Source organism: Haliotis asinina, chromosome 4, assembly GCF_037392515.1.
Source record: "Haliotis asinina isolate JCU_RB_2024 chromosome 4, JCU_Hal_asi_v2, whole genome shotgun sequence".
Lineage (NCBI taxonomy): Eukaryota > Metazoa > Mollusca > Gastropoda > Lepetellida > Haliotidae > Haliotis > Haliotis asinina.
Genome location: NC_090283.1, coordinates 138,510 through 165,783, shown reverse-complemented (window position 1 = coordinate 165,783; position 27,274 = coordinate 138,510). Strand labels below are relative to the sequence as shown.

The 27,274-nt window shown below is 47.0% G+C and overlaps 1 protein-coding gene across 1 annotated transcript in view; it reads right to left on the bottom strand.

Moving 5' to 3' along the window:
• LOC137280691 (presenilin-associated rhomboid-like protein, mitochondrial) overlaps positions 1 to 27,274 on the bottom strand; it is an 85,290-nt gene that overhangs the window by 40,990 nt on the left and 17,026 nt on the right. Inside the window, exons 3-5 of the mRNA XM_067811907.1 lie at positions 23,197 to 23,334; positions 17,312 to 17,450; positions 5,924 to 6,073 (exon numbers count right to left, since the gene is read on the bottom strand). Of these exons, the coding sequence (XP_067668008.1) occupies positions 5,924 to 6,073; positions 17,312 to 17,450; positions 23,197 to 23,334 (427 nt within the window). The remainder of the gene's footprint in view (positions 1 to 5,923; positions 6,074 to 17,311; positions 17,451 to 23,196; positions 23,335 to 27,274) is intronic.

Genomic DNA, 27,274 nt, shown 5'->3' with positions numbered 1-27,274 from the left:
CTCTTTCTCAGGCAGAATGCAATACGTTATATGTGTCACCCCAGTCCTGTTGCTGTGAGTTTTTTGTGCGAGAGTGGATCACTAGATTCAGCCGATCTGGTACAAGTAGTGTTGGTTCTCCTACGAGTTATACCAGGTCTGGGTTGAAGAGATGGAATGTCAGTTGAGGATTTATGTCAAAGATTACTGTTGAGTTGTGTGTGTGAGTCATGTGCCCTGTGTTGAATAGCTGTGATAACCATCCTGAATTGCCCTGATGTTTTATGCGCAAGTTTTTTCATCTGGAGATGAACTCCTAATGCAACCTCTTTGTTGACGTGTGCTCCACATCCTTGCAGATATGCATCTATGAAGAACGGAAGTGAAAGATTCTTGTCTGTTTGGAGCCAATGATACAAAATTAAAGGGCCCTGGAGTCCAAATTGGAGACACGGTTCTTCAACCAGAAATCCATGCTCGAAATCAAGGTGACAGATTTAACTCAGCATTAAACGTGGAAAATCATGTGAGTAACATCTGCAAATCTGCATGTTCCATCAGACAAATTTGCAGGTACACTGACAGTAAAATGCCCAACCCATGCATTTGTGACATCACTTCTAGACTACTGCAACAGTCTGCTCTATGGAATGCATCAGCGGTGCATGAACAAGTTATAACGTTTTCAAAACACAGCTGCCAGGCTCATAACACACACATATGTATGTGCACATAACACCAGTCCTGAAGGACTTACACTGGCTCCCCATAAAGAGAGTTCTATTCAAACTTCTTGTGTTTGTTTACAAGTGCATGTATGGGCTTGCTTCATTCCAGGAACTAGTCAACCTTCACAAGTCTGGAAGGTCTCCCAGATCAGCTAGTCAGCAAAGCTTAGATGCCTCATTAGTCCGAACGATAACATACAGTTACAGAACATTAAGCAGAGTGTGTGCTGTAATCTGGAAAGGACTACCTGAAAATGTTTGAAAACCGGAAAATATCAACAGTTACAAACAGTCTCAAAACCATCCTCTTCAAACGAGCATTCAACCAAGTGCACATGAGCCTCTGGATATGTTGTGTCTAATTTGATTTGATCCATTTGAAAAAGATGTAGAGGAAGGGGGACTCTTTTAAATAAGTCCCCTCACAGACATTCGACAAGTTTAAAACTGATGTTTTATGCTTATCCTGACTCATGCTTATTATGTGATAAAAGGGTGAGATTTTTTCTCAGTAGCACCTCTGAGGAACCATTAGCTGTTGTGCTACAGCAAGTGGACCGAATTGGTGAAGACCAGTGATGCCTTTGGTGGTGATATCTCTGTGGTAGTGGTTGGCAAACACCATATTGGATTCCCCAAAGCAGCTCTCTTTAATTGTTGCTATAGAGCAGTTTCCATGTAGAGTAAGCGTGGACGCTAGGGCTCGTACTTCATGTGGATTGCAGGCTTGTGGTAGCAGAAGCTCTGATGCTTTGTATAATATAGTGGTTCTCATCCAGACCCATTCCTTGAAACTCCCACAGGCATCTCAGCAGAACAGGCTAAGATGAACAGGTCCTTGAATTTCTTTCTCCTTGTTTTTGTCTGTTGCAGGTAGATTTTCAATGCTTTGACAGGACACAACAGTGTTGGGATGTAAAACTGTCTGTCAGGCTGTTCAGGCAGCTGATTCCTGGCAAAAAAATCCCACCTGAGTCCAAGGTGTACACTGTCATGATGCACTCGAGTGTGTTCGTGCACAGTCCAATGCATGTATTTTGGACTTCTGGACAAGCTGTTGCAAGGACAAACAAACATAGTGTTTGCTGTGATAGCAGGTCCATGGATGTCTGATCTGGTGGCTCATAAGTATCGCCTGTGAGATGTTGTAGTTCTGTGTTGAGATCCCATGCAGGAGCCCTGAAATTCTATTATTCATCTTCAAAACTGAATGAAGGTAGCAATGCTAGTACTTCTTGTACTTAAGGAAACTTTATGGCAGTTTTCATACCGATGACTGTACTAAGCGCCACAAAGTAAGTCGATAAGATAGAGCCTTTTAGATGTCTAGTGTGACAATTGACACAAGAAGTCAGCCACTTCAGGATGAGAGGTTTTACTGCCTTCTGCTTTGTATATAACTTGAATCTCTTTCACTTCTTATCATATAGTGATCAAGAGGATGTTTGTATCATGACAACCTTCGCCGCTTCGGGTAAAAAATCCTCATTTCTTCAAGCAAGCTTTAACATAGTTCAAACAGGTATCTAGAACGATGACAGATTTTTCGAAAGCTTGCATGGTGTGTGGATGAATTAGCAGATTCTGGTAATTTTTAGCCAGGATTTCAGAGGTCCTGCAGGAAATCGGGAAACCACACCATTGCTAGCCAGTAGGGCGCGACCACCGTCAGTTGTAGATGCCTTGTAAGCTTGATTTTCTGTAATACTTGAGGCAATAGTACTAGTGGCAGAAACGCGTACATTCTGAGTCCCTCCCATGGTGTGCTGAGAGCATCTGTACCCCAGGCTAGTAGATCCGGTATTGGAGACACAAATGTTTGTAACCATTTGTTGAACTTGGTTGCAAACAGGTCTATTATATGGGATCCTATTGTCTGTAATATGAGCCAAAACACCTCTGGATGTACGTATCATCCATTCTGTTGGAGACTGCTGTAGTGTTCGTGATAGTATGATATCTTTGCTCCTGGAATGTGGCATGCATTCACGAGGCTGTTCAGCTTGTCAACAAAGCTATACAGGCGAAACGTAAACTGTAACAAACTTGGTGACCCATTTGACTGCTGTCTGTTGATGTTGACTGCAGATGTGGAGTTGTCTGTCTGAAGTCTGAGCTTGGCGTTCTTGAGAAGGCTTGACAATTGTTGTATTGCACTGATCACTACTTTCATCTCTAAGAGACTGATAGATCTTGATCTTGTCTCAACCACTTTCCTGAAACTACTTCGCTGTCAAGGTGAGTGCCCCATCCTTGGAAACATGCATCTACATACTGATGAAGGTTGCAGTCCAGCTCTCTTATGTAGGTTCCCCCACAGAAGATGTCTCTGTGAGGCCACCAAAGCAGATATGTCTTGAGATGATCTGATAGAACAAACGGGTCAGTATTGTTTGGGTGATCACTGACAAATATCTGTAATGGGCGCAACTGTTCATGTCTTGGGATGACATCAGTAGAAGTGTCAACGGAGAGAATATTGTTTGTGGTGTCATGGCTTGAATGGTATTGCATCAATCTTTGGGAAATTCTGTTTGCAGAAATACTTGTTGCTGCCACAGTGCTCAAATCAGCTGATTACTCATGTAAATAGTCATTTGGCTGAGGTAGAATGAACTATGCACATATTTCATCAGTAATGAAGACACTGGTGTAGCCATCAAATGATCATGATTGAATCTTCTACAGTCTCTGACACTTGGCCTTGTCAGTAATGTCACTGTATGGTCTGTCCCAGAGTTACACAATTGAACATGTGTATAGGTGGCTGAACAGAAGCGTGTGAAAAAACTTCACCACATAATATCGATGTAACAAGACTGTCTCCCTGGCTGTTGTGTCTGTTCTTCCATGTTTTATTCTTTATGGGAAATATTGCAGTTGCCATCATATACAGATTAGGTTTCCACGCTTCCTCAACGTTGTTACTGGCTGACTGTAGAAACCAGGCTCATTGAAGCACTGTAAAACCCTCATGAATAACCAAATTGTGTTGTAAAGCCCAAAAAGGTTACTGTAGAGTTGATATCTTCACGACTATACAACAATGACAGTCAGTCCAATCTTAGGCTGGTGACAACTGCCACGCTGTCCTCCACAAATACTCACCAGACCAGAAGCTCGGCGCCAGTTGCTATTGTATCAGGCCGGCAGTTTCAAATATCTTCAGGCCCTTGTGGCCATCAGTAAATCATCTATCCCCTTTTTTTTTTTGCTTTATGAACGTTATCCATCCATGTTATGATGCTTTGTTTCCCTTCCTCGAAGTTCAGTCCTTTGTGCATAGGAATATCTTTAACCAGTTTCTAGTCTCTCTGCACCATACGGTTTGCTACTGGATTTTGTAGAAACATTGTGAAACTGTATACAACGTAGTATAATTTGTTTTTATTGGTTTGACAAAATGGTTTGACCACTGAGTCTATTGACGTGGTTACCATTAGCGAATATTTCCGCAAGATGACATGCTTGAATATTGCTTACTCACCGTTGCCATGGTTGTATGCACGCCGTATGCATCACCTGGAAGCGAGCGTACACTAAATAGCATTTGGAAACTTTCGTGTACAAACCTTTTCGAGATAGAAAGTTCAAAAGGTATGTGCGGATGTCCACTTTCACGATTTGGTAGGCTTTGTTCTGATTGGTCAATCTCAAAGGCTACCTGATGCGACCTCCCATAAGGTTTTGTTAGACTCAGTGGTGGAGAGTAACGAAAAGTACTGAGGATAAGTTTACTTAGACTGCTGTTTGAGTTGAATTACATATCCTTCTCTCAACATCTGTAGGAACATCTTCTCAAGATTCTCCATTTCTCCCAGTAGTATGCCACACAGTTATGACTTAGCTCAACAATCTGGCCAGTTACAGGGTGAGAGGAGACCTTGTCACAAAAATTTCATGCCCACTGATGAAGATGCGAGGTAGTCTGACATAAATTCTAGCTTGTGATCTAGGAAGAGGTAATTGTTGTCGTGTCTAGATCTTGTTATTTATCTCCTCACTATAGCTTTAGCTGGATCCATGTAGTGTAAGGAAAATTTCTTCCCATTAAATGCCAGCATATGTAATCAGGGTTAGGGTTAGGGTTAGGGCCAGCATATGTAATCCTTGAGAATTTGTAGCATTCGCAAATGCTGATTTGCGGTCAGATGGGACCTCAGCATAATTGGTGGTGTTGACAGTGTGTCTGAGTTCTTGTCAACTATGCAATATGTCTATGCTGGGTTGGAGAAAACCAAAACGCAAACTCAGCAATAAATGCATCATCAACTTCACAAAACAAAATATGAAAGAAACCTTTTGTGTGATTGAGATAAGCAGAGGTCCTCTAGCATGAAACGTAGATATTTAAAGTGTATAAAATGCAATTTGAAACTACAGGCGCTTCTTAAAGTGACACCCCATGACGTTTACTGACACAGCTTCCTTTGGAGACACTACCCACCCTGACTTTCAGATGACGTTCTAATATTTCCACTTATTAATGCATGATGCCCAGGGTTCAGCTGAAATATTGAATGGTCACACAAGTGTCAGTTCTTAATTTATTGTAAACAGTGCCAACTTGAATGTTTGGACAAAATGTTGAGTGTCCTAAAAGGAGTTCATGGACACTGATGTTGCAGGCGAAGAGGGACGTTGAGATGAGTGTTTCCTTTGACATTGAAGATTTTGATGAATGTTTTTGTGAGCTTGAGTTTGCGAACCTTGCAGAGGTGGACATCACTGTCTTCTGAGAAGATGTTAAGATGATTTGTGATTAAAGAATCTACTGCCCGGTTGATCTACTGCCATTAATGTTTTCTCAAATGATGTAGATTCATTGATCCACCGGGCGTTGATGCTTTCTTGGACCATGTACACAATCTCTTCCTAAATGTCCTCTGCAGCTCAGATTCTTCTCTAAGAGGGGACGTCCTCTGTAAATGTCTCTGTAAGAGTGACAGATGGGAGAAACCCTGGAGGTAACCTCAAAAGATAGCTGAAACAACTCATATCCCGATGCTTGACAGGCACCCTGTCAGCAGCTGACCCTGCTATCTTTTTCTCCATTTCCTTGTGTAAACATCCTGATAAATAGTCTTTACATTCAACTGGCGATTAAATGTGCACAATATTTACAATGTAATTCTAAGGAGCATGAATGTATGACACAAATATAACACAACACTTACCTGCTTTCAGGTAGACAGCTGACCATTAACAACACTTACCTGCACTCAGGTAGACAGCTGAAAGTTGCTCCTTCCCAAATAGGTCAAGCGAGATGGATGAAAATGACCACAGGACATACATGTTGGCGGCCAGATGCAGGAAACTAAAGTGACTGAATGCGCTCAGTACCATGGAGGGAAGGGGTCTACCTGAAACAATACACTCAGTATCATAGAGGGAAGGGGTCTACCTGAAACAATACACTCCGTATCATAGAGAGAAGGGGTCTACCTGAAACAATACACTCAGTACCATAGAAAGAAGGGGTCTACCTAAAACATTACACTCAGTACCATAGAGAGAAGGGGTCTACATGAAACAACACACTCAGTACTATAGAGAGAAGGGGTCTACCTGAAACAATACACTCAGTACCATGGAGAGAAGGTGTCTACCTGAAACAATACACTCAGTACCATGGGGGGAAGGGGTCTACCTGAGACAACACACTCAGTACCATGGAGGGAAGGGGTCTACCTGAGACAACACACTTATACCTTGGAGGGAAGGAATCTACCTGAAACAATACACTCAGTACCATGGAGGGAAGGGGTCTACCTGAAAGAATACACTCAGTATCATAGAGAGAAGGGGTCTACCTGAAACCGTACACTCAGTACCATGGAGAGAAGGGGTCTACCTGAAACCATACACTCAGTACCATGGAGGGAAGGGGTCTACCTGAAAAAACACACTCATTACCATGGAGGGAAGGGGTCTACCTGAAACAATACACTCAGTATCATAGAGTGAAGGGGTCTACCTGAAACAATACACTCAGTATCATGGCGGGAAGGGGTCTACCTGAAACAATACACTCAGTACCATGGAGAGAAGGGGTCTACCTGAAACAATACACTCGGTATCATAGAGTGAAGGGGTCTACCTGAAACAATACGCTCAGTACCATGGAGCGAAGGGGTCTACCTGAAACAATACACTCAGTATCATAGAGTGAAGGGGTCTACCTGAAACAATACACTCAGTATCATGGCGGGAAGGGGTCTACCTGAAACAATACACTCAGTACCATGGAGAGAAGGGGTCTACCTGAAACAATACACTCGGTATCATAGAGTGAAGGGGTCTACCTGAAACAATACGCTCAGTACCATGGAGCGAAGGGGTCTACCTGAAACAATACACTCAGTATCATAGAGTGAAGGGGTCTACCTGAAACAATACACTCAGTATCATAGAGTAAAGGGGGTCTACCTGAAACAATACACTCAGTATCATGGCGGGAAGGGGTCTACCTGAAATTGTACACTCAGTACCATGGAGACAAGGGGTCTACCTGAAACCATACACTCAGAACCATGGAGGGAAGGGGTCTACCTGAAAAAACACACTCAGTACCATGGAGCGAAGGGGTCTACCTGAAACAATACACTCAGTATCATAGAGTGAAGGGGTCTACCTGAAACAATACACTCAGTACCATAGAGTGAAGGGGTCTACCTGAAACAATACACTCAGTACCATGGAGAGAAGGGGTCTACCTGAAACAATACACTCAGTACTATAGAGAGAAGGGGTCTACCTGAAACAATACACTCAGTATCATGGAGGGAAGGGGTGTACCTCAAACAATACACACATTACCATGGAGCGAAGGGGTGTACCTGAAACAATACACTCAGTATCATGGAGGGAAGGGGTCTACCTGAAACAATACACTCAGTATCATAGAGTGAAGGGGGTCTACCTGAAACAATACACTCAGTATCATGGCAGGAAGGGGTCTACCTGAAACAATACACTCAGTATCATAGAGTGAAGGGGTCTACCTGAAACAATACACTCAGTACAATGGAGCGAAGGGGTGTACCTGAAACAATACACTCAGGATCATGGAGGGAAGGGGTCTACCTGAAACAATACACTTAGTATCATGGCGGGAAGGGGTCTAACTGAAACAATACACTCAGTACCATGGAGAGAAGGGGTCTGCCTGAAACAATACACTCAGTATCATAGAGTGAAGGGGTCTACCTGAAACAATACACTCAGCACCATAGAGAGAAGGGGTCTACCTGAAACAATACACTCAGTACCATGGAGAGAAGGGGTCTACCTGAAACAAAACACTCAGTACTATAGAGAGAAGGAGTCTACCTGAAACAATACACTCAGTATCATGGAGGGAAGGGGTCTACCTGAAACAATACACTCAGTATCATGGCGGGAAGGGGTCTACCTGAAACAATACACTCAGTATCATGGCGGGAAGGGGTCTACCTAAAACAAAACACTCAGTATCATAGAGTGAAGGGGGTCTAACTGAAACAATACACTGAGTATCATGGCGGGAAGGGGTCCACCTGAAACAATACACTCAGTATCACAGAGTGAAGGGGGTCTACCTGAAACAATACACTCAGTATCATAGAGTGAAGGGGGTCTACCTCAAACAATACACTCAGTATCATGGCGGGAAGGGGTCTACCTGAAACAATACACTCAGTACCATGGAGGGAAGGGGTCTACCTGAAACAACACACTGAGTATCATAGAGTGAAGGGGGTCTACCTGAAACAATACACTCAGTATCATGGCGGGAAGGGGTCCACCTGAAACAATACACTCAGTATCACAGAGTGAAGGGGGTCTACCTGAAACAATACACTCAGTATCATGGAGTAAAGGGGGTCTACCTGAAAAAATACACTCAGTATCATGGCGGGAAGGGGTCTACCTAAAACAAAACACTCAGTATCATAGAGTGAAGGGGGTCTACCTGAAACAATACACTCAGTATCATGGCGGGAAGGGGTCCACCTGAAACAATACGCTCAGTATCACAGAGTGAAGGGGGTCTACCTGAAACAATACACTCAGTACCATGGAGTGAAGGGGTCTACCTGAAACAATACACTCAGTACCATGGAGTGAAGGGGTCTACCTGAAACAATACACTCAGTACCATGGAGGGAAGGGGTCTACCTGAAACAATACACTCAGTATCATGGCGGGAAGGGGTCTATCTGAAAGAACACACTCAGTATCATAGAGTGAAGGGGTCTACCTGACACAATACACTCAGTACCATGGAGGGAAGGGGTCTACCTGAAACAATACACTCAGTATCATGGAGCGAAGGGGTCTACCTGAAACAATACACTCAGTATCATAGAGTGAAGGGGGTCTACTTTAAACAATACACTCAGTATCATGGCGGGAAGGGGTCTACCTGAAACAATACACTCAGTACCATGGAGGGAAGGGGTCTACCTGAAACAACACACTCAGTATCATAGAGTGAAGGGGGTCTACCTGAAACAATACACTCAGTATCATGGCGGGAAGGGGTCTACCTGAAACAACACACTCAGTACCATGGAGGGAAGGGGTCTACCTGAAACAATACACTCAGTATCATAGAGTGAAGGGGGTCTACCTGAAACAATACACTCAGTATCATGGCGGGAAGGGGTCTACCTGAAACAATACACTCATTACCATGGAGGGAAGGTGTCTACCTGAAACAATACACTCAGTATCATAGAGTGAAGGGGGTCTACCTGAAACAATACACTCAGTATCATAGAGTGAAGGGGGTCTACCTGAAACAATACACTCAGTACCATGGAGCGAAGGGGTCTACCTGAAACAATACACTCAGTATCATGGCGGGAAGGGGTCTACCTGAAACAATACACTCAGTATCATGGCGGGAAGGGGTCTACCTGAAACAATACACTCAGTAGAATTGAGGGAAGGGGTCTACCTGAAACAATACACTCAGTATCATAGAGTGAAGGGGGTCTACCTGAAACAACACACTCAGTATCATAGAGTGAAAGGGTCTACCTGAAACAATACACTCAGTATCATGGCGGGAAGGGGTCTACCTGAAACAATACACTCAGTATCATAGAGTGAAGGGGGTCTACCTGAAACAATACACTCAGTATCATGGAGTAAAGGGGATCTACCTGAAAAAATACACTCAGTATCATGGAGGGAAGGGGTCTACCTGAAACAATACACTCAGTACCATGGAGGGAAGGGGTCTACCTGAAACAATACACTCAGTATCATAGAGTGAAGGGGGTCTACCTGAAACAATACACTCAGTATCATGGCGGGAAGGGGTCTACCTAAAACAAAACACTCAGTATCATTGAGTGAAGGGGGTCTAACTGAAACAATACACTGAGTATCATGGCGGGAAGGGGTCCACCTGAAACAATACACTCAGTATCACAGAGTGAAGGGGGTCTACCTGAAACAATACACTCAGTATCATAGAGTGAAGGGGGTCTACCTCAAACAATACACTCAGTATCATGGCGGGAAGGGGTCTACCTGAAACAATACACTCAGTATCACAGAGTGAAGGGGGTCTACCTGAAACAATACACTGAGTATCATAGAGTGAAGGGGGTCTACCTGAAACAATACACTCAGTATCATGGCGGGAAGGGGTCCACCTGAAACAATACACTCAGTATCACAGAGTGAAGGGGGTCTACCTGAAACAATACACTCAGTATCATGGAGTAAAGGGGGTCTACCTGAAAAAATACACTCAGTATCATGGCGGGAAGGGGTCTACCTAAAACAAAACACTCAGTATCATAGAGTGAAGGGGGTCTACCTGAAACAATACACTCAGTATCATGGCGGGAAGGGGTCCACCTGAAACAATACGCTCAGCATCACAGAGTGAAGGGGGTCTACCTGAAACAATACACTCAGTATCATAGAGTGAAGGGGGTCTACCTGAAACAATACACTCAGTATCATAGAGTGAAGGGGGTCTACCTGAAACAATATACTCAGCATCATAGAGAGAAGGGGTCTACCTGAAAAAATACACTCAGTACTATGGAGTGAAGGGGTCTACCTGAAACAAGACACTCAGTACCATGGAGCGAAGGGGTCTACCTGAAACAATACACTCAGTACCATGGAGTGAAGGGGTCTACCTGAAACAATACACTCAGTACCATGGAGAGAAGGGGTCTACCTGAAACAATACACTCAGTACCATGGAGGGAAGGGGTCTACCTGAAACAATACACTCAGTATCATGGCGGGAAGGGGTCTATCTGAAAGAACACACTCAGTATCATAGAGTGAAGGGGTCTACCTGACACAATACACTCAGTACCATGGAGGGAAGGGGTCTACCTGAAACAATACACTCAGTATCATGGAGCGAAGGGGTCTACCTGAAACAATACACTCAGTATCATAGAGTGAAGGGGGTCTACCTGAAACAATACACTCAGTATCATGGCGGGAAGGGGTCTACCTGAAACAATACACTCAGTACCATGGAGGGAAGGGGTCTACCTGAAACAACACACTCAGTATCATAGAGTGAAGGGGGTCTACCTGAAACAATACACTCAGTATCATGGCGGGAAGGGGTCTACCTGAAACAACACACTCAGTACCATGGAGGGAAGGGGTCTACCTGAAACAATACACTCAGTATCATAGAGTGAAGGGGGTCTACCTGAAACAATACACTCAGTATCATGGCGGGAAGGGGTCTACCTGAAACAATACACTCATTACCATGGAGGGAAGGTGTCTACCTGAAACAATACACTCAGTATCATAGAGTGAAGGGGGTCTACCTGAAACAATACACTCAGTATCATAGAGTGAAGGGGGTCTACCTGAAACAATACACTCAGTACCATGGAGCGAAGGGGTCTACCTGAAACAATACACTCAGTATCATAGAGTGAAGGGGGTCTACCTGAAACAATACACTCAGTATCATGGCGGGAAGGGGTCTACCTGAAACAATACACTCATTACCATGGAGGGAAGGTGTCTACCTGAAACAATTTACTCAGTATCATAGAGTGAAGGGGGTCTACCTGAAACAATACACTCAGTATCATAGAGTGAAGGGGGTCTACCTGAAACAATACACTCAGTACCATGGAGCGAAGGGGTCTACCTGAAACAATACACTCAGTATCATGGCGGGAAGGGGTCTACCTGAAACAATACACTCAGTATCATGGCGGGAAGGGGTCTACCTGAAACAATACACTCAGTAGAATTGAGGGAAGGGGTCTACCTGAAACAATACACTCAGTATCATAGAGTGAAGGGGGTCTACCTGAAACAACACACTCAGTATCATAGAGTGAAGGGGGTCTACCTGAAACAATACACTCAGTATCATGGCGGGAAGGGGTCTACCTGAAACAATACACTCAGTATCATAGAGTGAAGGGGGTCTACCTGAAACAATACACTCAGTATCATGGAGTAAAGGGGGTCTACCTGAAAAAATACACTCAGTATCATGGCGGGAAGGGGTCTACCTGAAACAATACACTCAGTACCATGGAGGGAAGGGGTCTACCTGAAACAATTTACTCAGTATCATAGAGTGAAGGGGGTCTACCTGAAACAATACACTCAGTATCATAGAGTGAAGGGGGTCTACCTGAAACAATACACTCAGTACCATGGAGCGAAGGGGTCTACCTGAAACAATACACTCAGTATCATGGCGGGAAGGGGTCTACCTGAAACAATACACTCAGTATCATGGCGGGAAGGGGTCTACCTGAAACAATACACTCAGTAGAATTGAGGGAAGGGGTCTACCTGAAACAATACACTCAGTATCATAGAGTGAAGGGGGTCTACCTGAAACAACACACTCAGTATCATAGAGTGAAGGGGGTCTACCTGAAACAATACACTCAGTATCATGGCGGGAAGGGGTCTACCTGAAACAATACACTCAGTATCATAGAGTGAAGGGGGTCTACCTGAAACAATACACTCAGTATCATGGAGTAAAGGGGGTCTACCTGAAAAAATACACTCAGTATCATGGCGGGAAGGGGTCTACCTGAAACAATACACTCAGTACCATGGAGGGAAGGGGTCTACCTGAAACAATACACTCAGTACCATGGAGGGAAGGGGTCTACCTGAAACAATACACTCAGTATCATAGAGTGAAGGGGGTCTACCTGAAACAATACACTCAGTATCATGGCGGGAAGGGGTCTACCTGAAACAATACACTCAGTAGAATTGAGGGAAGGGGTCTACCTGAAACAATACACTCAGTATCATAGAGTGAAGGGGGTCTACCTGAAACAACACACTCAGTATCATAGAGTGAAGGGGGTCTACCTGAAACAATACACTCAGTATCATGGCGGGAAGGGGTCTACCTGAAACAATACACTCAGTATCATAGAGTGAAGGGGGTCTACCTGAAACAATACACTCAGTATCATGGAGTAAAAGGGGTCTACCTGAAAAAATACACTCAGTATCATGGCGGGAAGGGGTCTACCTGAAACAATACACTCAGTACCATGGAGGGAAGGGGTCTACCTGAAACAATACACTCAGTACCATGGAGGGAAGGGGTCTACCTGAAACAATACACTCAGTATCATAGAGTGAAGGGGGTCTACCTGAAACAATACACTCAGTATCATGGCGGGAAGGGGTCCACCTGAAACAATACACTCAGTATCACAGAGTGAAGGGGGTCCACCTGAAACAAAACACTCAGTATCATGGAGTAAAGGGGGTCTACCTGAAAAAATACACTCAGTATCATGGCGGGAAGGGGTCTACCTAAAACAAAACACTCAGTATCATAGAGTGAAGGGGGTCTAACTGAAACAATACACTCAGTATCATGGCGGGAAGGGGTCCACCTGAAACAATACACTCAGTATCACAGAGTGAAGGGGGTCTACCTGAAACAATACACTCAGTATCATAGAGTGAAGGGGGTCTACCTGAAACAATACACTCAGTATCATAGAGTGAAGGGGGTCTACCTGAAACAATACACTCAGCATCATAGAGACAAGGGGTCTACCTGAAAAAATACACTCAGTACCATGGAGTGAAGGGGTCTACCTGAAACAATACACTCAGTACCATGGAGCGAAGGGGTCTACCTGAAACAATACACTCAGTACCATGGAGTGAAGGGTTCTACCTGAAACAATAGACTCAGTACCATGGAGGGAAGGGGTCTACCTGAAACAATACACTCAGTATCATGGCGGGAAGGGGTCTATCTGAAAGAACACACTCAGTATCATAGAGTGAAGGGGTCTACCTGACACAATACACTCAGTACCATGGAGGGAAGGGGTCTACCTGAAACAATACACTCAGTATCATGGAGCGAAGGGGTCTACCTGAAACAATACACTCAGTATCATAGAGAGAAGGGGTCTACCTGAAACAATACACTCAGTATCATGGCGGGAAGGGGTCTACCTGAAACAATACACTCAGTAGAATTGAGGGAAGGGGTCTACCTGAAACAATACACTCAGTATCATAGAGTGAAGGGGGTCTACCTGAAACAATACACTCAGTATCATAGAGTGAAGGGGGTCTACCTGAAACAATACACTCAGTATCATGGCGGGAAGGGGTCTACCTGAAACAATACACTCAGTATCATAGAGTGAAGGGGGTCTACCTGAAACAATACACTCAGTATCATAGAGTGAAGGGGGTCTACCTGAAACAATACACTCAGTACCATGGAGGGAAGGGGTCTACCTGAAACAATACACTCAGTATCATGGCGGGAAGGGGTCTATCTGAAAGAACACACTCAGTATCATAGAGTGAAGGGTTCTACCTGAAACAATACACTCAGTATCATGGCGGGAAGGGGTCTACCTGAAACAATACACTCAGTACTATAGAGAGGAGGGGTCTACCTGAAACCATACACTCAGTACCATGGAGAGAAGGGGTCTACCTGAAACAATACACTCAATACCATGGGGGAAAGAGGTCTACCTGAAAGAATACACTCAGTATCATAGGGACAAGGGGTCTACCTGAAAGAATACACTCAGTATCATAGGGACAAGGGGTCTACCTGAAACAATACACTCAGTACCATGGAGGGAAGGGGTCTACCTTAAACAACACACTCAGTATCATAGAGAGAAGGGGTCTACCTGAAACAATACACTCAGTACCATGGAGGGAAGGGGTCTACCTGAAACAATACACTCAGTATCATTGAGAGAAGGGGTCTACCTGAAACAATACACTCAGTATCATGGCGGGAAGGGGTCTACCTGAAACAATACACTCAGTATCATAGAGACAAAGGGTCTACCTGAAACAATACACTCAGTACTATAGAGAGAAGGGGTCTACCTGAAACCATACACTCAGTACGATGGAGAGAAGGGGTCTACCTGAAACAATACACTCAGTACCATGGGGGAAAGAGGTCTACCTGAAACAATACACTCAGTATGATAGGGACAAGGGGTCTACCTGAAACAATACACTCAGTACCATGGAGGGAAGGGGTCTACCTTAAACAACACACTCAGTATCATAGAGAGAAGGGGTGTACCTGAAACAATACACTCAGTATCATGGAGGGAAGGGGTCTACCTGAAACAATACACTCAGTATCATTGAGAGAAGGGGTCTACCTGAAACAATACACTCAGTACCATGGAGGGAAGGGGTCTACCTGAATGAATACACTCAGTATCATAGAGAGAAGGGGTCTACGTGAAACAATACACTCAGTGCCATGGAGGGAAGGGGTCTACCTGAAACAATACACTCAGAACCATAGAGAGAAGGGGTCTACCTGAAACAATACACTCAGTACCATAGGGAGAAGGGGTCTACCTGAAACCATACGCTCAGTACCATGGAGGGAAGGGGTCTACCTGAAACAACACACTCAGTACCATGGAGGGATGGGGTTTACCTGAAACATTACACTCAGTGCCATGGAGGGAAGGGGTTTATCTTAAACAATACGATCAGTACCCTGGGGGACAAGTAGTATGAAGGAAGAGTAATGGTGTACTTGAAACAATAGTTAGTAGGAAGGAAGGGAGTGTAATGGTGTACTTGAAACAATAGTTGGTAGGAAGGAAGTGTAATGGTGTACTTGAAACAATAGTTAGTTAGTAGGAATGAAGTGTAATGGTGTACTTGAAACAATAGTTAGTTAGTAGGAAGGAAGTGTAATGGTGTACTTGAAACAATAGTTAGTAGGAAGGGAGTGTAATGGTGTACTTGAAACAATAGTTAGTTAGTAGGAAGGGAGTGTAATGGTGTACTTGAAACAATAGTTAGTAGGAAGGAAGAGTAATGGTGTACTTGAAAGAATAGTTAGTAGGAAGGAAGGGAGTGTAATGGTGTACTTGAAACAATAGTTAGTAGGAAGGGAGTGTAATGGTGTACTTGAAAGAATAGTTTGTAGGAAGGGAGTGTAATGGTGTACTTGAAACAATAGTTAGTTAGTAGGAAGGTAGTGTAATGGTGTACTTGAAACAATAGTTAGTAGGAAGGAAGTGTAATGGTGTACTTGAAACAATAGTTAGTAGGAAGGGAGTGTAATGGTGTACTTGAAACAATAGCTAGTAGGAAGGAAGTGTAGTGGTGTACTTGAAACAATAGTTAGTAGGAAGGGAGTGTAATGGTGTACTTGAAACAATAGTTAGTTAGTAGGAAGGAAGTGTAATGGTGTACTTGAAACAATAGTTAGTAGGAAGGGAGTGTAATGGTGTACTTGAAACAATAGTTACTTAGTAGGAAGGGAGCGTAATGGTGTACTTGAAACAATAGTTAGTAGGAAGGAAGAGTAATGGTGTACTTGAAACAATAGTTAGTAGGAAGGGAGTGTAATGGTGTACTTGAAACAATAGTTAGTAAGAAGGGAGTGTAATGGTGTACTTGAAACAATAGTTAGTTAGTAGGAAGGGAGTGTAATGGTGTACTTGAAACAATAGCAGGAAGGAAGTGTAATGGTGTACTTGAAAAAATAGTTTGCAGGAAGGGAGTGTAATGGTGTAGTTGAAACAATAGTTAGTTAGTAGGAAGGGAGGGTAATGGTGTACTTGAAACAATAGTTAGTAGGAAGGGAGTGTAATGGTGTACTTGAAACAATAGCTAGTAGGAAGGGAATGTAATGGTGTACTTGAAACAATAGTTAGTAAGAAGGGAGTGTAATGGTGTACTTGAAACAATAGTTAGTTAGTAGGAAGGGAGTGTAATGGTGTACTTGAAACAATAGTTAGTAGGAAGGGAGCGTAATGGTGTACTTGAAACAATAGTTCGTTAGTAGGAAGGTAGTGTAATGGTGTACTTGAAACAATAGTTAGTAGGAAGGGAGCGGAATGGTGTACTTGAAACAATAGTTAGTAGGAAGGGGGTGTAATGGTGTACTTGAAACAACAGTTAGTAGGAAGGGAGTGGAATGGTGTACTTGAAACAACAGTTAGTAGGAAGGAAGTGTAATGGTGTACTTGAAACAATAGTTAGTTAGTTGGAAGGGAGCGTAATGGTGTACCTGAAACAATAGTTAGTTACTAGGAAGGGAGTGTAATGGTGTAGAGCGGTGGTCAACCTTAGTTTTGACAAACCTGGAGCAGAAGAAAAGTATTTCATCAGCACGGGAGTCAGAGATGGAATCCTCCAAAGTAAGAACACACCAATGTTGGATGCAACCACACCTAGAACAACCTTCTGACCAGGACTCAAGTTATTCCAGATAGAGTTGAGCTGAAACATAGAACACAGGATTATGGTTGAGAACAAGACAGGCTACAGACAACAGACTCAAATGGTGGTAGTGGTGGTTAGTAGTTGACACTGGTGGTGTTAGAGCGTGACACTGGTGGTGGTGGTGGTGGTGTTAGTGCGTGACACTGGTAGTGGCTGTGTTAGTGGGTGATACTGGTGATGGTGTTAGTGGGTGATACTGGTAGTGGCTGTGCTAGTGGGTGATACTGGTGATGGTGTTAGTGGGAGACACTGGTGGTGGTGGTGGTGTTAGAGCGTGACACTGGTAGTGGCTGTGTTAGTAGGTGATACTGGTGATGATGTTAGTGGGAGACACTGGTGATGGTGGTGTTAGTGGGAGACACTGGTAGTGGCTGTGTTAGTGGGTGATACTGGTGGTGGTGTTAGTGGGTGATACTGGTGGTGGTGTTAGTGGGAGACACTGGTGGTGGTGGTGTTAGTGGGTGACACTGGTGGTGGTGTTAGTGGGTGACACTGGTGGTGGTGGTGTTAGTGGGTGATACTGGTAGTGGCTGTGTTAGTGGGTGATACTGGTGGTGGTGTTAGTGGGAGACACTGGTGGTGGTGGTGCTAGTGGGTGACACTGGTGATGGTGCTAGTGGGAGACACTGGTGGTGGTGGTGGTGTTAGAGCGTGACACTGGTGGTGGTGGTGGTGTTATTGCGTGACACTGGTAGTGGCTGTGTTAGTAGGTGATACTGGTGATGATGTTAGAGCGTGACACTGGTAGTGGCTGTGTTAGTAGGTGATACTGGTGATGATGTTAGTGGGAGACACTGGTGATGGTGGTGTTAGTGGGAGACACTGGTAGTGGCTGTGTTAGTGGGTGATACTGGTGGTGGTGTTAGTGGGTGATACTGGTGGTGGTGTTAGTGGGAGACACTGGTGGTGGTGGTGCTAGTGGGTGACACTGGTGATGGTGCTAGTGGGAGACACTGGTGGTGGTGGTGTTAGTGGGTGATACTGGTAGTGGCTGTGTTAGTGGGTGATACTGGTGATGGTGTTAGTGGGAGACACTGGTGGTGGTGGTGTTAGTGGGTGACACTTGTGGTGTTACTGGCAGACACCGGTGGTGGTAGTGTTATTGAGTGACACTGGTGATGTTGGTGGTGTTAGTGGGAGACACTGGTGATGGTGGTGTTAGTGGGGGACACTGGTCATGGTGGTGGTGTTAGTGGGGGGCACTGGTAGTGGTGGTGGTGTTAGTGGGTGACATTGGTGGTGGTGTTGGTGTTGTTAGTGGGTGACACTACTGCTGTTGATGGTGGTGGTGTTGTGGTGTTAGTGGGGGACACTGGTGGTGTTGATAATGGTCATTTTAGTGGGGGACACTTTTGGTGTTGATTGTGGTGAAGTTAGTGAGTGACACTGGTAGTGGGTGTGGTGCGGTGGACTGTGTGGAGTCGATGATGCAGGTGGTCTATGTAGGATGGGTGTGGTGCGGTGGTATGTGTGGAGTAGATGATGCAGGTGGTCTATGTGGGATGGGTGTGGTGCGGTGGTATGTGTGGAGTAGATGTTGCGGGTGGTCTATGCAGGATGGGTGTGGTGTGGTGGTATGTGTGGAGTAGATGATGCGGGTGGTCTATGTAGGATGGGTGTGGGGCGGTGGTATGTGTGGAGTAGATGATTTGGGTGGTCTATGTAGGATGGGTGTGGTGTGGTGGTCTATGTGGGATGGGTGTGGTGCTGTGGTATGTATGGAGTAGATGTTGCGGGTGGTCTATGTGGGATGGGTGTGGTGCGGTGGTCTATGTGAGATGGGTGTGGTGCGGTGGTATGTGTGGAGTAGATGTTGCGGGTGGTCTATGTGGGATGGGTGTGGTGCGGTGGTATGTGTGGGATGGGTGTGGTTCGGTGGTATGTGTGGAGCAGATGTTGCGGGTGGTCTATGTGGGATGGGTGTGATGAGGTGGTATGTGTGGGATGGGTGTGGTGCGGTGGTATGTGTGGAGTAGATGTTGCGGGTGGTCTAAGTAGGATGGGTGTGGTGCGGTGGTATGTGTGGAGTAGATGTTGCGGGTGGTCTATGTAGGATGGGTGTGGTGCGGTGGTATGTGTGGAGTAGATGTTGCGGGTGGTCTATGAAGGATGGGTGTGGTGCGGTGGTCTATGTAGGATGGGTGTGGTTCGGTGGTATGTGTGGAGTAGATGTTGCGGGTGGTCTATGTAGGATGGGTGTGGTGCGGTGGTATGTGTGGAGTAGATGATGCGGGTGGTCTATGTAGGATGGGTGTGGTGCATTGGTATGTGTGGAGTAGATGATGCGGGTGGTCTATGTAGGATGGGTGTGGTGCGGTGGTATGTGTGGAGTAGATGTTGCGGGTGGTCTATGAAGGATGGGTGTGGTGCGGTGGTCTATGTAGGATGGGTGTGGTTCGGTGGTATGTGTGGAGTAGATGTTGCGGGTGGTCTATGTAGGATGGGTGTGGTGCGGTGGTATGTGTGGAGTAGATGATGCGGGTGGTCTATGTAGGATGGGTGTGGTGCATTGGTATGTGTGGAGTAGATGATGCGGGTGGTCTATGTAGGATGGGTGTGGTGCGGTGGTATGTGTGGAGTAGATGCTGCGGGTGGTCTATGTGGGATGGGTGTGGTGCGGTGGTATGTATGGAGTCGATGATGCGCGTGGTCTATGTAGGATGGGTGTGGTGCGGTGGTATGTGTGGAGTAGATGTTGCGGGTGGTCTATGTAGGATGGGTGTGGTGCGGTGGTCTATGTGGGATGGGTGTGGTGCGGTGGTATGTGTGGAGTAGATGTTGCGGGTGGTCTGTGTGGGATGGGTGTGGTGCGGTGGTATGTATGGAGTCGATGATGCGGGTGGTCTATGTGGGATGGGTGTGGTGCGGTGGTATGTGTGGAGTAGATGTTGCGGGTGGTCTATGTGGGATGGGTGTGGTGCGGTGGTATGTATGGAGTCGATGATGCGGGTGGTCTATGTAGGATGGGTGTGATGCGGTGGTATGTATGGAGTCGATGATGCGGGTGGTCTATGTAGGATGGGTGTGGCGCGGTGGTATGTGTGGAGTCGATGATGCGGGTGGTCTATGTAGGATGGGTGTGGTGCGGTGGTATGTGTGGAGTCGATGATGCGGGTGGTCTATGTAGGATGGGTGTGGTGCGGTGGTATGTATGGAGTCGATGATGTGGGTGGTCTATGTAGGATGGGTGTGGTGCGGTGGTCTATGTGGTATGGGTGTGGCGTGACATCAGTTACAGTGATGGATGTGATGTTGATCCTGGTAGTGGGTGTGGTGTGACTAGCGTTCGAAATATCTGTTGGCCCGAAGGCCCAGTGCTGCCTGTTTTTGTCGGGCCAGCAGTTTCAAATTAGTTCAGGCCCTTAGGGCCTTAAGTAAATTATCTGTCAATTATTTTTCAACTGGAATGTTTCCCCTTTTCTCTTCTTAATTCATTAATGTTGGGGAATCATTGATGATCCATCATGTTATAAAAACATACAGTTTCACTTCCTGGTATTTCAACGCTTTGGTATAGGAATGTCAACACCAGTCTAACAAATAAAAACTCCACTGTGTGTCACAGGCTTCGTTTTATTTCATGGAAGCAGTGTGAAAATGTGTACAATGTAGTCTGTTTTGCTTTTGATTTGTGGGTGTGGAGTGATGGTGATGGATGTGAAGTTGATCCTGGTAGTGGGTGTGGTGTGATGGTGATGGATGTGATGTTGATCCTGGCAGTGGCTGTGCAGTGATGGTGATGGGTGTGAAGTTGATCCTGGCAGTGGCTGTGGAGTGATGGTGATGGATGTGATGTTGATCCTGGCAGTGGCTGTGGAGTGATGGTGATGGATGTGATGTCGATCCTGGTAGTGGCTGTGGAGTGATGGTGATGGATGTGATGTTGATCCTGGTAGTGGCTGTGGAGTGATGGTGACGGATGTGAAGTTGATCCTGGCAGTGGCTGTGGAGTGATGGTGGTGGATGTGATGTTGATCCTGGTAGCGGGTGTGGAGTGATGGTGATGGATGTGATGTTGATCCTGGTAGCGGGTGTGGAGTGATGGTGATGGATGTGATGTTGATCCTGGTAGCGGGTGTGGTGTGATGGTGATGGATGTGATGTTGATCCTGGTAGGGGGTGTGGAGTGATGGTGAAGGATGTGATGTTGATCCTGGAAGTGGCTGTGGAGTGATGGTGATGGATGTGATGTTGATCCTGGTAGCGGGTGTGGAGTGATGGTGATGGATGTGATGTTGATCCTGGTAGCGGGTGTGGTGTGATGGTGATGGATGTGATGTTGATCCTGGTAGGGGGTGTGGAGTGATGGTGAAGGATGTGATGTTGATCCTGGAAGTGGCCGTGGAGTGATGGTGATGGATGTGATGTTGATCCTGGTAGTGGCTGTGGAGTGATGGTGACGGATGTGAAGTTGATCCTGGCAGTGGCTGTGGAGTGATGGTGACGGATGTGAAGTTGATCCTGGCAGTGGCTGTGGAGTGATGGTGGTGGATGTGATGTTGATCCTGGTAGCGGGTGTGGAGTGATGGTGATGGATGTGATGTTGATCCTGGTAGCGGGTGTGGTGTGATGGTGATGGATGTGATGTTGATCCTGGTAGGGGGTGTGGAGTGATGGTGATGGATGTGATGTTGATCCTGGTAGCGGGTGTGGTGTGATGGTGATGGATGTGATGTTGATCCTGGCATTGGCTGAGGAGTGATGGTGATGGATGTGATGTTGATCCTGGTAGCGGGTGTGGAGTGATGGTGATGGATGTGATGTTGATCCTGGTAGGGTGTGTCGAGTGATGGTGATGGATGTGATGTTGATCCTGGTAGCGGGTGTGGAGTGATGGTGATGGATGTGACGTTGATCCTGGTAGGGGGTGTGGAGTGATGGTGATGGATGTGATGTTGATCCTGGTAGCGGGTGTGGTGTGATGGTGATGGATGTGATGTTGATCCTGGTAGCGGGTGTGGAGTGATGGTGATGGATGTGATGTTGATCCTGGTAGCGGGTGTGGTGTGATGGTGATGGATGTGATGTTGATCCTGGTAGGGGGTGTGGAGTGATGGTGATGGATGTGATGTTGATCCTGGTAGCGGGTGTGGTGTGATGGTGATGGATGTGATGTTGATCCTGGTAGCGGGTGTGGAATGATGGTGATGGATGTGATGTTGATCCTGGTAGGGGGTGTGGAGTGATGGTGATGGATGTGATGTTGATCCTGGTAGCGGGTGTGTTGTGATGGTGAAGGATGTGATGTTGATCCTGGTAGAGGGTGTGGAGTGATGGTGATGGATGTGACGTTGATCCTGGTAGGGGGTGTGGAGTGATGGTGATGGATGTGATGTTGATCCTGGTAGCGGGTGTGGTGTGATGGTGATGGATGTGATGTTGATCCTGGTAGCGGGTGTGGTGTGATGGTGATGGATGTGATGTTGATCCTGGTAGCGGGTGTGGAGTGATGGTGATGGATGTGATGTTGATCCTGGTAGTGGGTGTGGTGTGATGGTGATGGATGTGATGTTGATCCTGGTAGCGGGTGTGGTGTGAATGATGCTGGAGGTGATTGTTGTTCTGGTGATTTGGGTGAATGTGATGTTGGTCATGTTGGTTGTTGGAGGGGCAGCAAGCCTGATGGTGTTGATGTGGTGGTGGGGTGGTGGATATGGGGCTGGTTTATACTGGTGGTTGTGCTGATGTTATGATAGTGTTGATGTGGTAGAGATTGGAAATAACATTTCATAAATATAAATACATGAGCTCGGAATCCGAAACTCTTTGCCAGTGCTGCATCCAAGTTCTTTTGGCCTCCATCACTATGAAGCCTCCTGGCATAGTAGCGGAGAGTCTCATACTGCCACACCATTGCTCCCGTGAAACTGGCACCACAAACCTACAACACGACAAAACATAAATGATATTAGTAAAGAATGGAGAGTATAAAACATAAAGAATATGTACAACATGTACACACTCAACAGCCGCTACTGACAACTTATGGACCATCCCCACCACACACTGAACCATATCCAGTACACACTGCCTAATACCCATCACACACTGCACCATCCTCATCACACACTGCCCTCCACCCACCACATACTGACTCATACACACAAAACACTGCACTTTCCCAACCAGACACTTCCCCACACCCACAACACACTGAACCACATCCATCACACACTGCACCATACCCATCACACACTGCACCATAACCACCACACACTGCACCATACCCGTCACACACTGCACCATACCCACCACACACTGCCCCATACCCATCACACACTGAACCACATCCATCACACACTGCACCATACCCACCACACACTGCACCATACCCATCACACACTGCACCATACCCACCACACACTGCACCATACCCACCACACACTGAACCATACCCATCACACACTGAACCACATCCATCACCCTGCACCATACCCATCACACAGTGCACCATACCCATCACACACTGCACCATACCCACCACACACTGCCCCATACCCATCACACACTGAACCACATCCATCACACACTGCACCATACCCACCACACACTGCACCATACCCACCACACACTGAACCATACCCATCACACACTGAACCACATCCATCACACACTGCACCATACCCACCACACACTGCCCCATACCCATCACACACTGCACCATACCCACCACACAGTGCACCATACCCATCACACACTGCACCATACCCACCACACAGTGCACCATACCCACCACACAGTGCACCATACCCACCACACACTGCACCATACCCACCACACACTGCACCATACCCATCACACACTGCACCATAACCACCACACACTGCACCATACCCACCACACACTGCACCATACCCACCACACACTGCACCATACCCATCACACACTGCACCATACCCATCACACACTGCACCATACCCACCACACACTGCACCATACCCACCACACACTGCACCATAACCACCACACACTGCACCATACCCACCACACACTGCACCATACCCATCACACAGTGCACCATACCCATCACACACTGCACAATACCCACCACCCACTGCACCATACCCACCACACACTGCACCATACCCACCACACAGTGCACCATACCCATCACACACTGCACCATACCCACCACACACTGCACCATACCCACCACACACTGCACCATACCCATCACACAGTGCACCATACCCATCACACACTGCACCATACCCACCACACAGTGCACCATACCCACCACACACTGCCCCATACCCATCACACACTGCACCATACCCACCACACACTGCCCCATACCCATCACACACTGCCCCATACCCACCACACACTGCACCATACCCACCACACAGTGCACCATACCCATCACACACTGCACCATACCCACCACACACTGCACCATACCCACCACACACTGCCCCACACCCATCACACACTGCCCCATACCCACCACACAAAGCACCATACCCATCACACACTGCACCATACCCACCACACACTGCACCATACCCACCACACACTGCACCATAACCACCACACACTGCACCATACCCACCACACACTGCACCATACCCACCACACAAAGCACCATACCCACCACACACTGCACCATACCCATCACACAGTGCACCATACCCATCACACACTGCACCATACCCACCACACACTGCCCCATACCCATCACACACTGCCCCATACCCACCACACACACCACCATACCCACCACACACTGCCCCATACCCACCACACACTGCACCATACCCATCACACACTGCACCATACCCACCACACACTGCACCATACCCACCACACACTGCACCATAACCACCACACACTGCACCATACCCACCACACAGTGCACCATACCCACCACACACTGCCCCATACCCATCACACCCTGCACAATACCCACCACACACTGCACCATACCCATCACACACTGCCCCATACCCATCACACACTGCACCATACCCACCACACAGTGCTCCATACCCATCACACACTGCACCATACCCATCACACACTGCACCATACCCACCACACACTGCACCATACCCACCACACACTGCACCATAACCACCACACACTGCACCATACCCACCACACACTGCACCATACCCACCACACACTGCACCATACCCACCACACACTGAGCCACATCCATCACACACTGCACCAAACCCACCACACAGTGCACCATACCCATCACACACTGCACCATACCCACCACACACTGCACCATACCCATCACACACTGAGCCACATCCATCACACCTTGCCCCATACCCACCACACACTGCACCATACCCATCACACACTGCCCCATACCCATCACACACTGCACCATACCCATCACACACTGCACCATACCCACCACACAGTGCACCATGCCCATCACACACTGCACCATACCCATCACACACTGCACCATACCCACCACACACTGCACCATACCCACCACACACTGCACCATACCCACCACACAGTGCACCATACCCACCACACAGTGCACCATACCCACCACACACTGCACCATACCCACCACACACTGCCCCATACCCATCACACACTGCACCATACCCACCACACAGTGCACCATACCCATCACACACTGCACCATACTGATCACACACTGCACCATACCCATCACACACTGCACCATACCCATCACACACTGCACCATACCCATCACACACTGCACCACATCCATCACACACTGCACCATACCCACCACACACTGCACCATACCCACCACACACTGCCCCATACCCACCACACAGTGCACCATACCCACCACACACTGCCCCATACCCACCACACAGTGCACCATACCCACCACACACTGCCCCATACCCATCACACACTGCCCCATACCCACCACACAGTGCACCATACCCATCACACACTGCACCATACCCACCACACACTGCCCCATACCCATCACACACTGCCCCATACCCACCACACACTGCACCATACCCACCACACACTGCCCCATACCCATCACACACTGCACCATACCCACCACACACTGCCCCATACCCACCACACACTGCACCATACCCACCACACAGTGCACCATACCCATCACACACTGCACCATACCCACCACACAGTGCACCATACCCACCACACACTGCCCCATACCCATCACACACTGAACCACATCCATCACACACTGCACCATACCCATCACACACTGCACCATACCCATCACACACTGCACCATACCCATCACACACTGCACCATACCCACCACACAGTGCACCATACCCACCACACACTGCCCCATACCCATCACACACTGAACCATACCCACCACACACTGCACCATACCCATCACACACTGCACCATACCCATCACACACTGCACCATACCCACCACACACTGCACCATACCCATCACACACTGCCCCATACCCACCACACAGTGCACCATACCCATCACACACTGCACCATACCCACCACACACTGCACCATACCCACCACACACTGCCCCATACCCACCACACACTGCACCATACCCACCACACAGTGCACCATACCGATCACACACTGCACCATACCCACCACACACTGCACCATACCCACCACACACTGCCCCATACCCATCACACACTGAACCACATCCATCACACACTGCACCATACCCACCACACACTGCACCATACCCACCACACACTGCACCATACCCACCACACAGTGCACCATAACCACCACACACTGCACCATACCCACCACACACTGCACCAAACCCACCACACACTGCACCATACCCACCACACACTGCCCCATACCCATCACACACTGCACCATACCCACC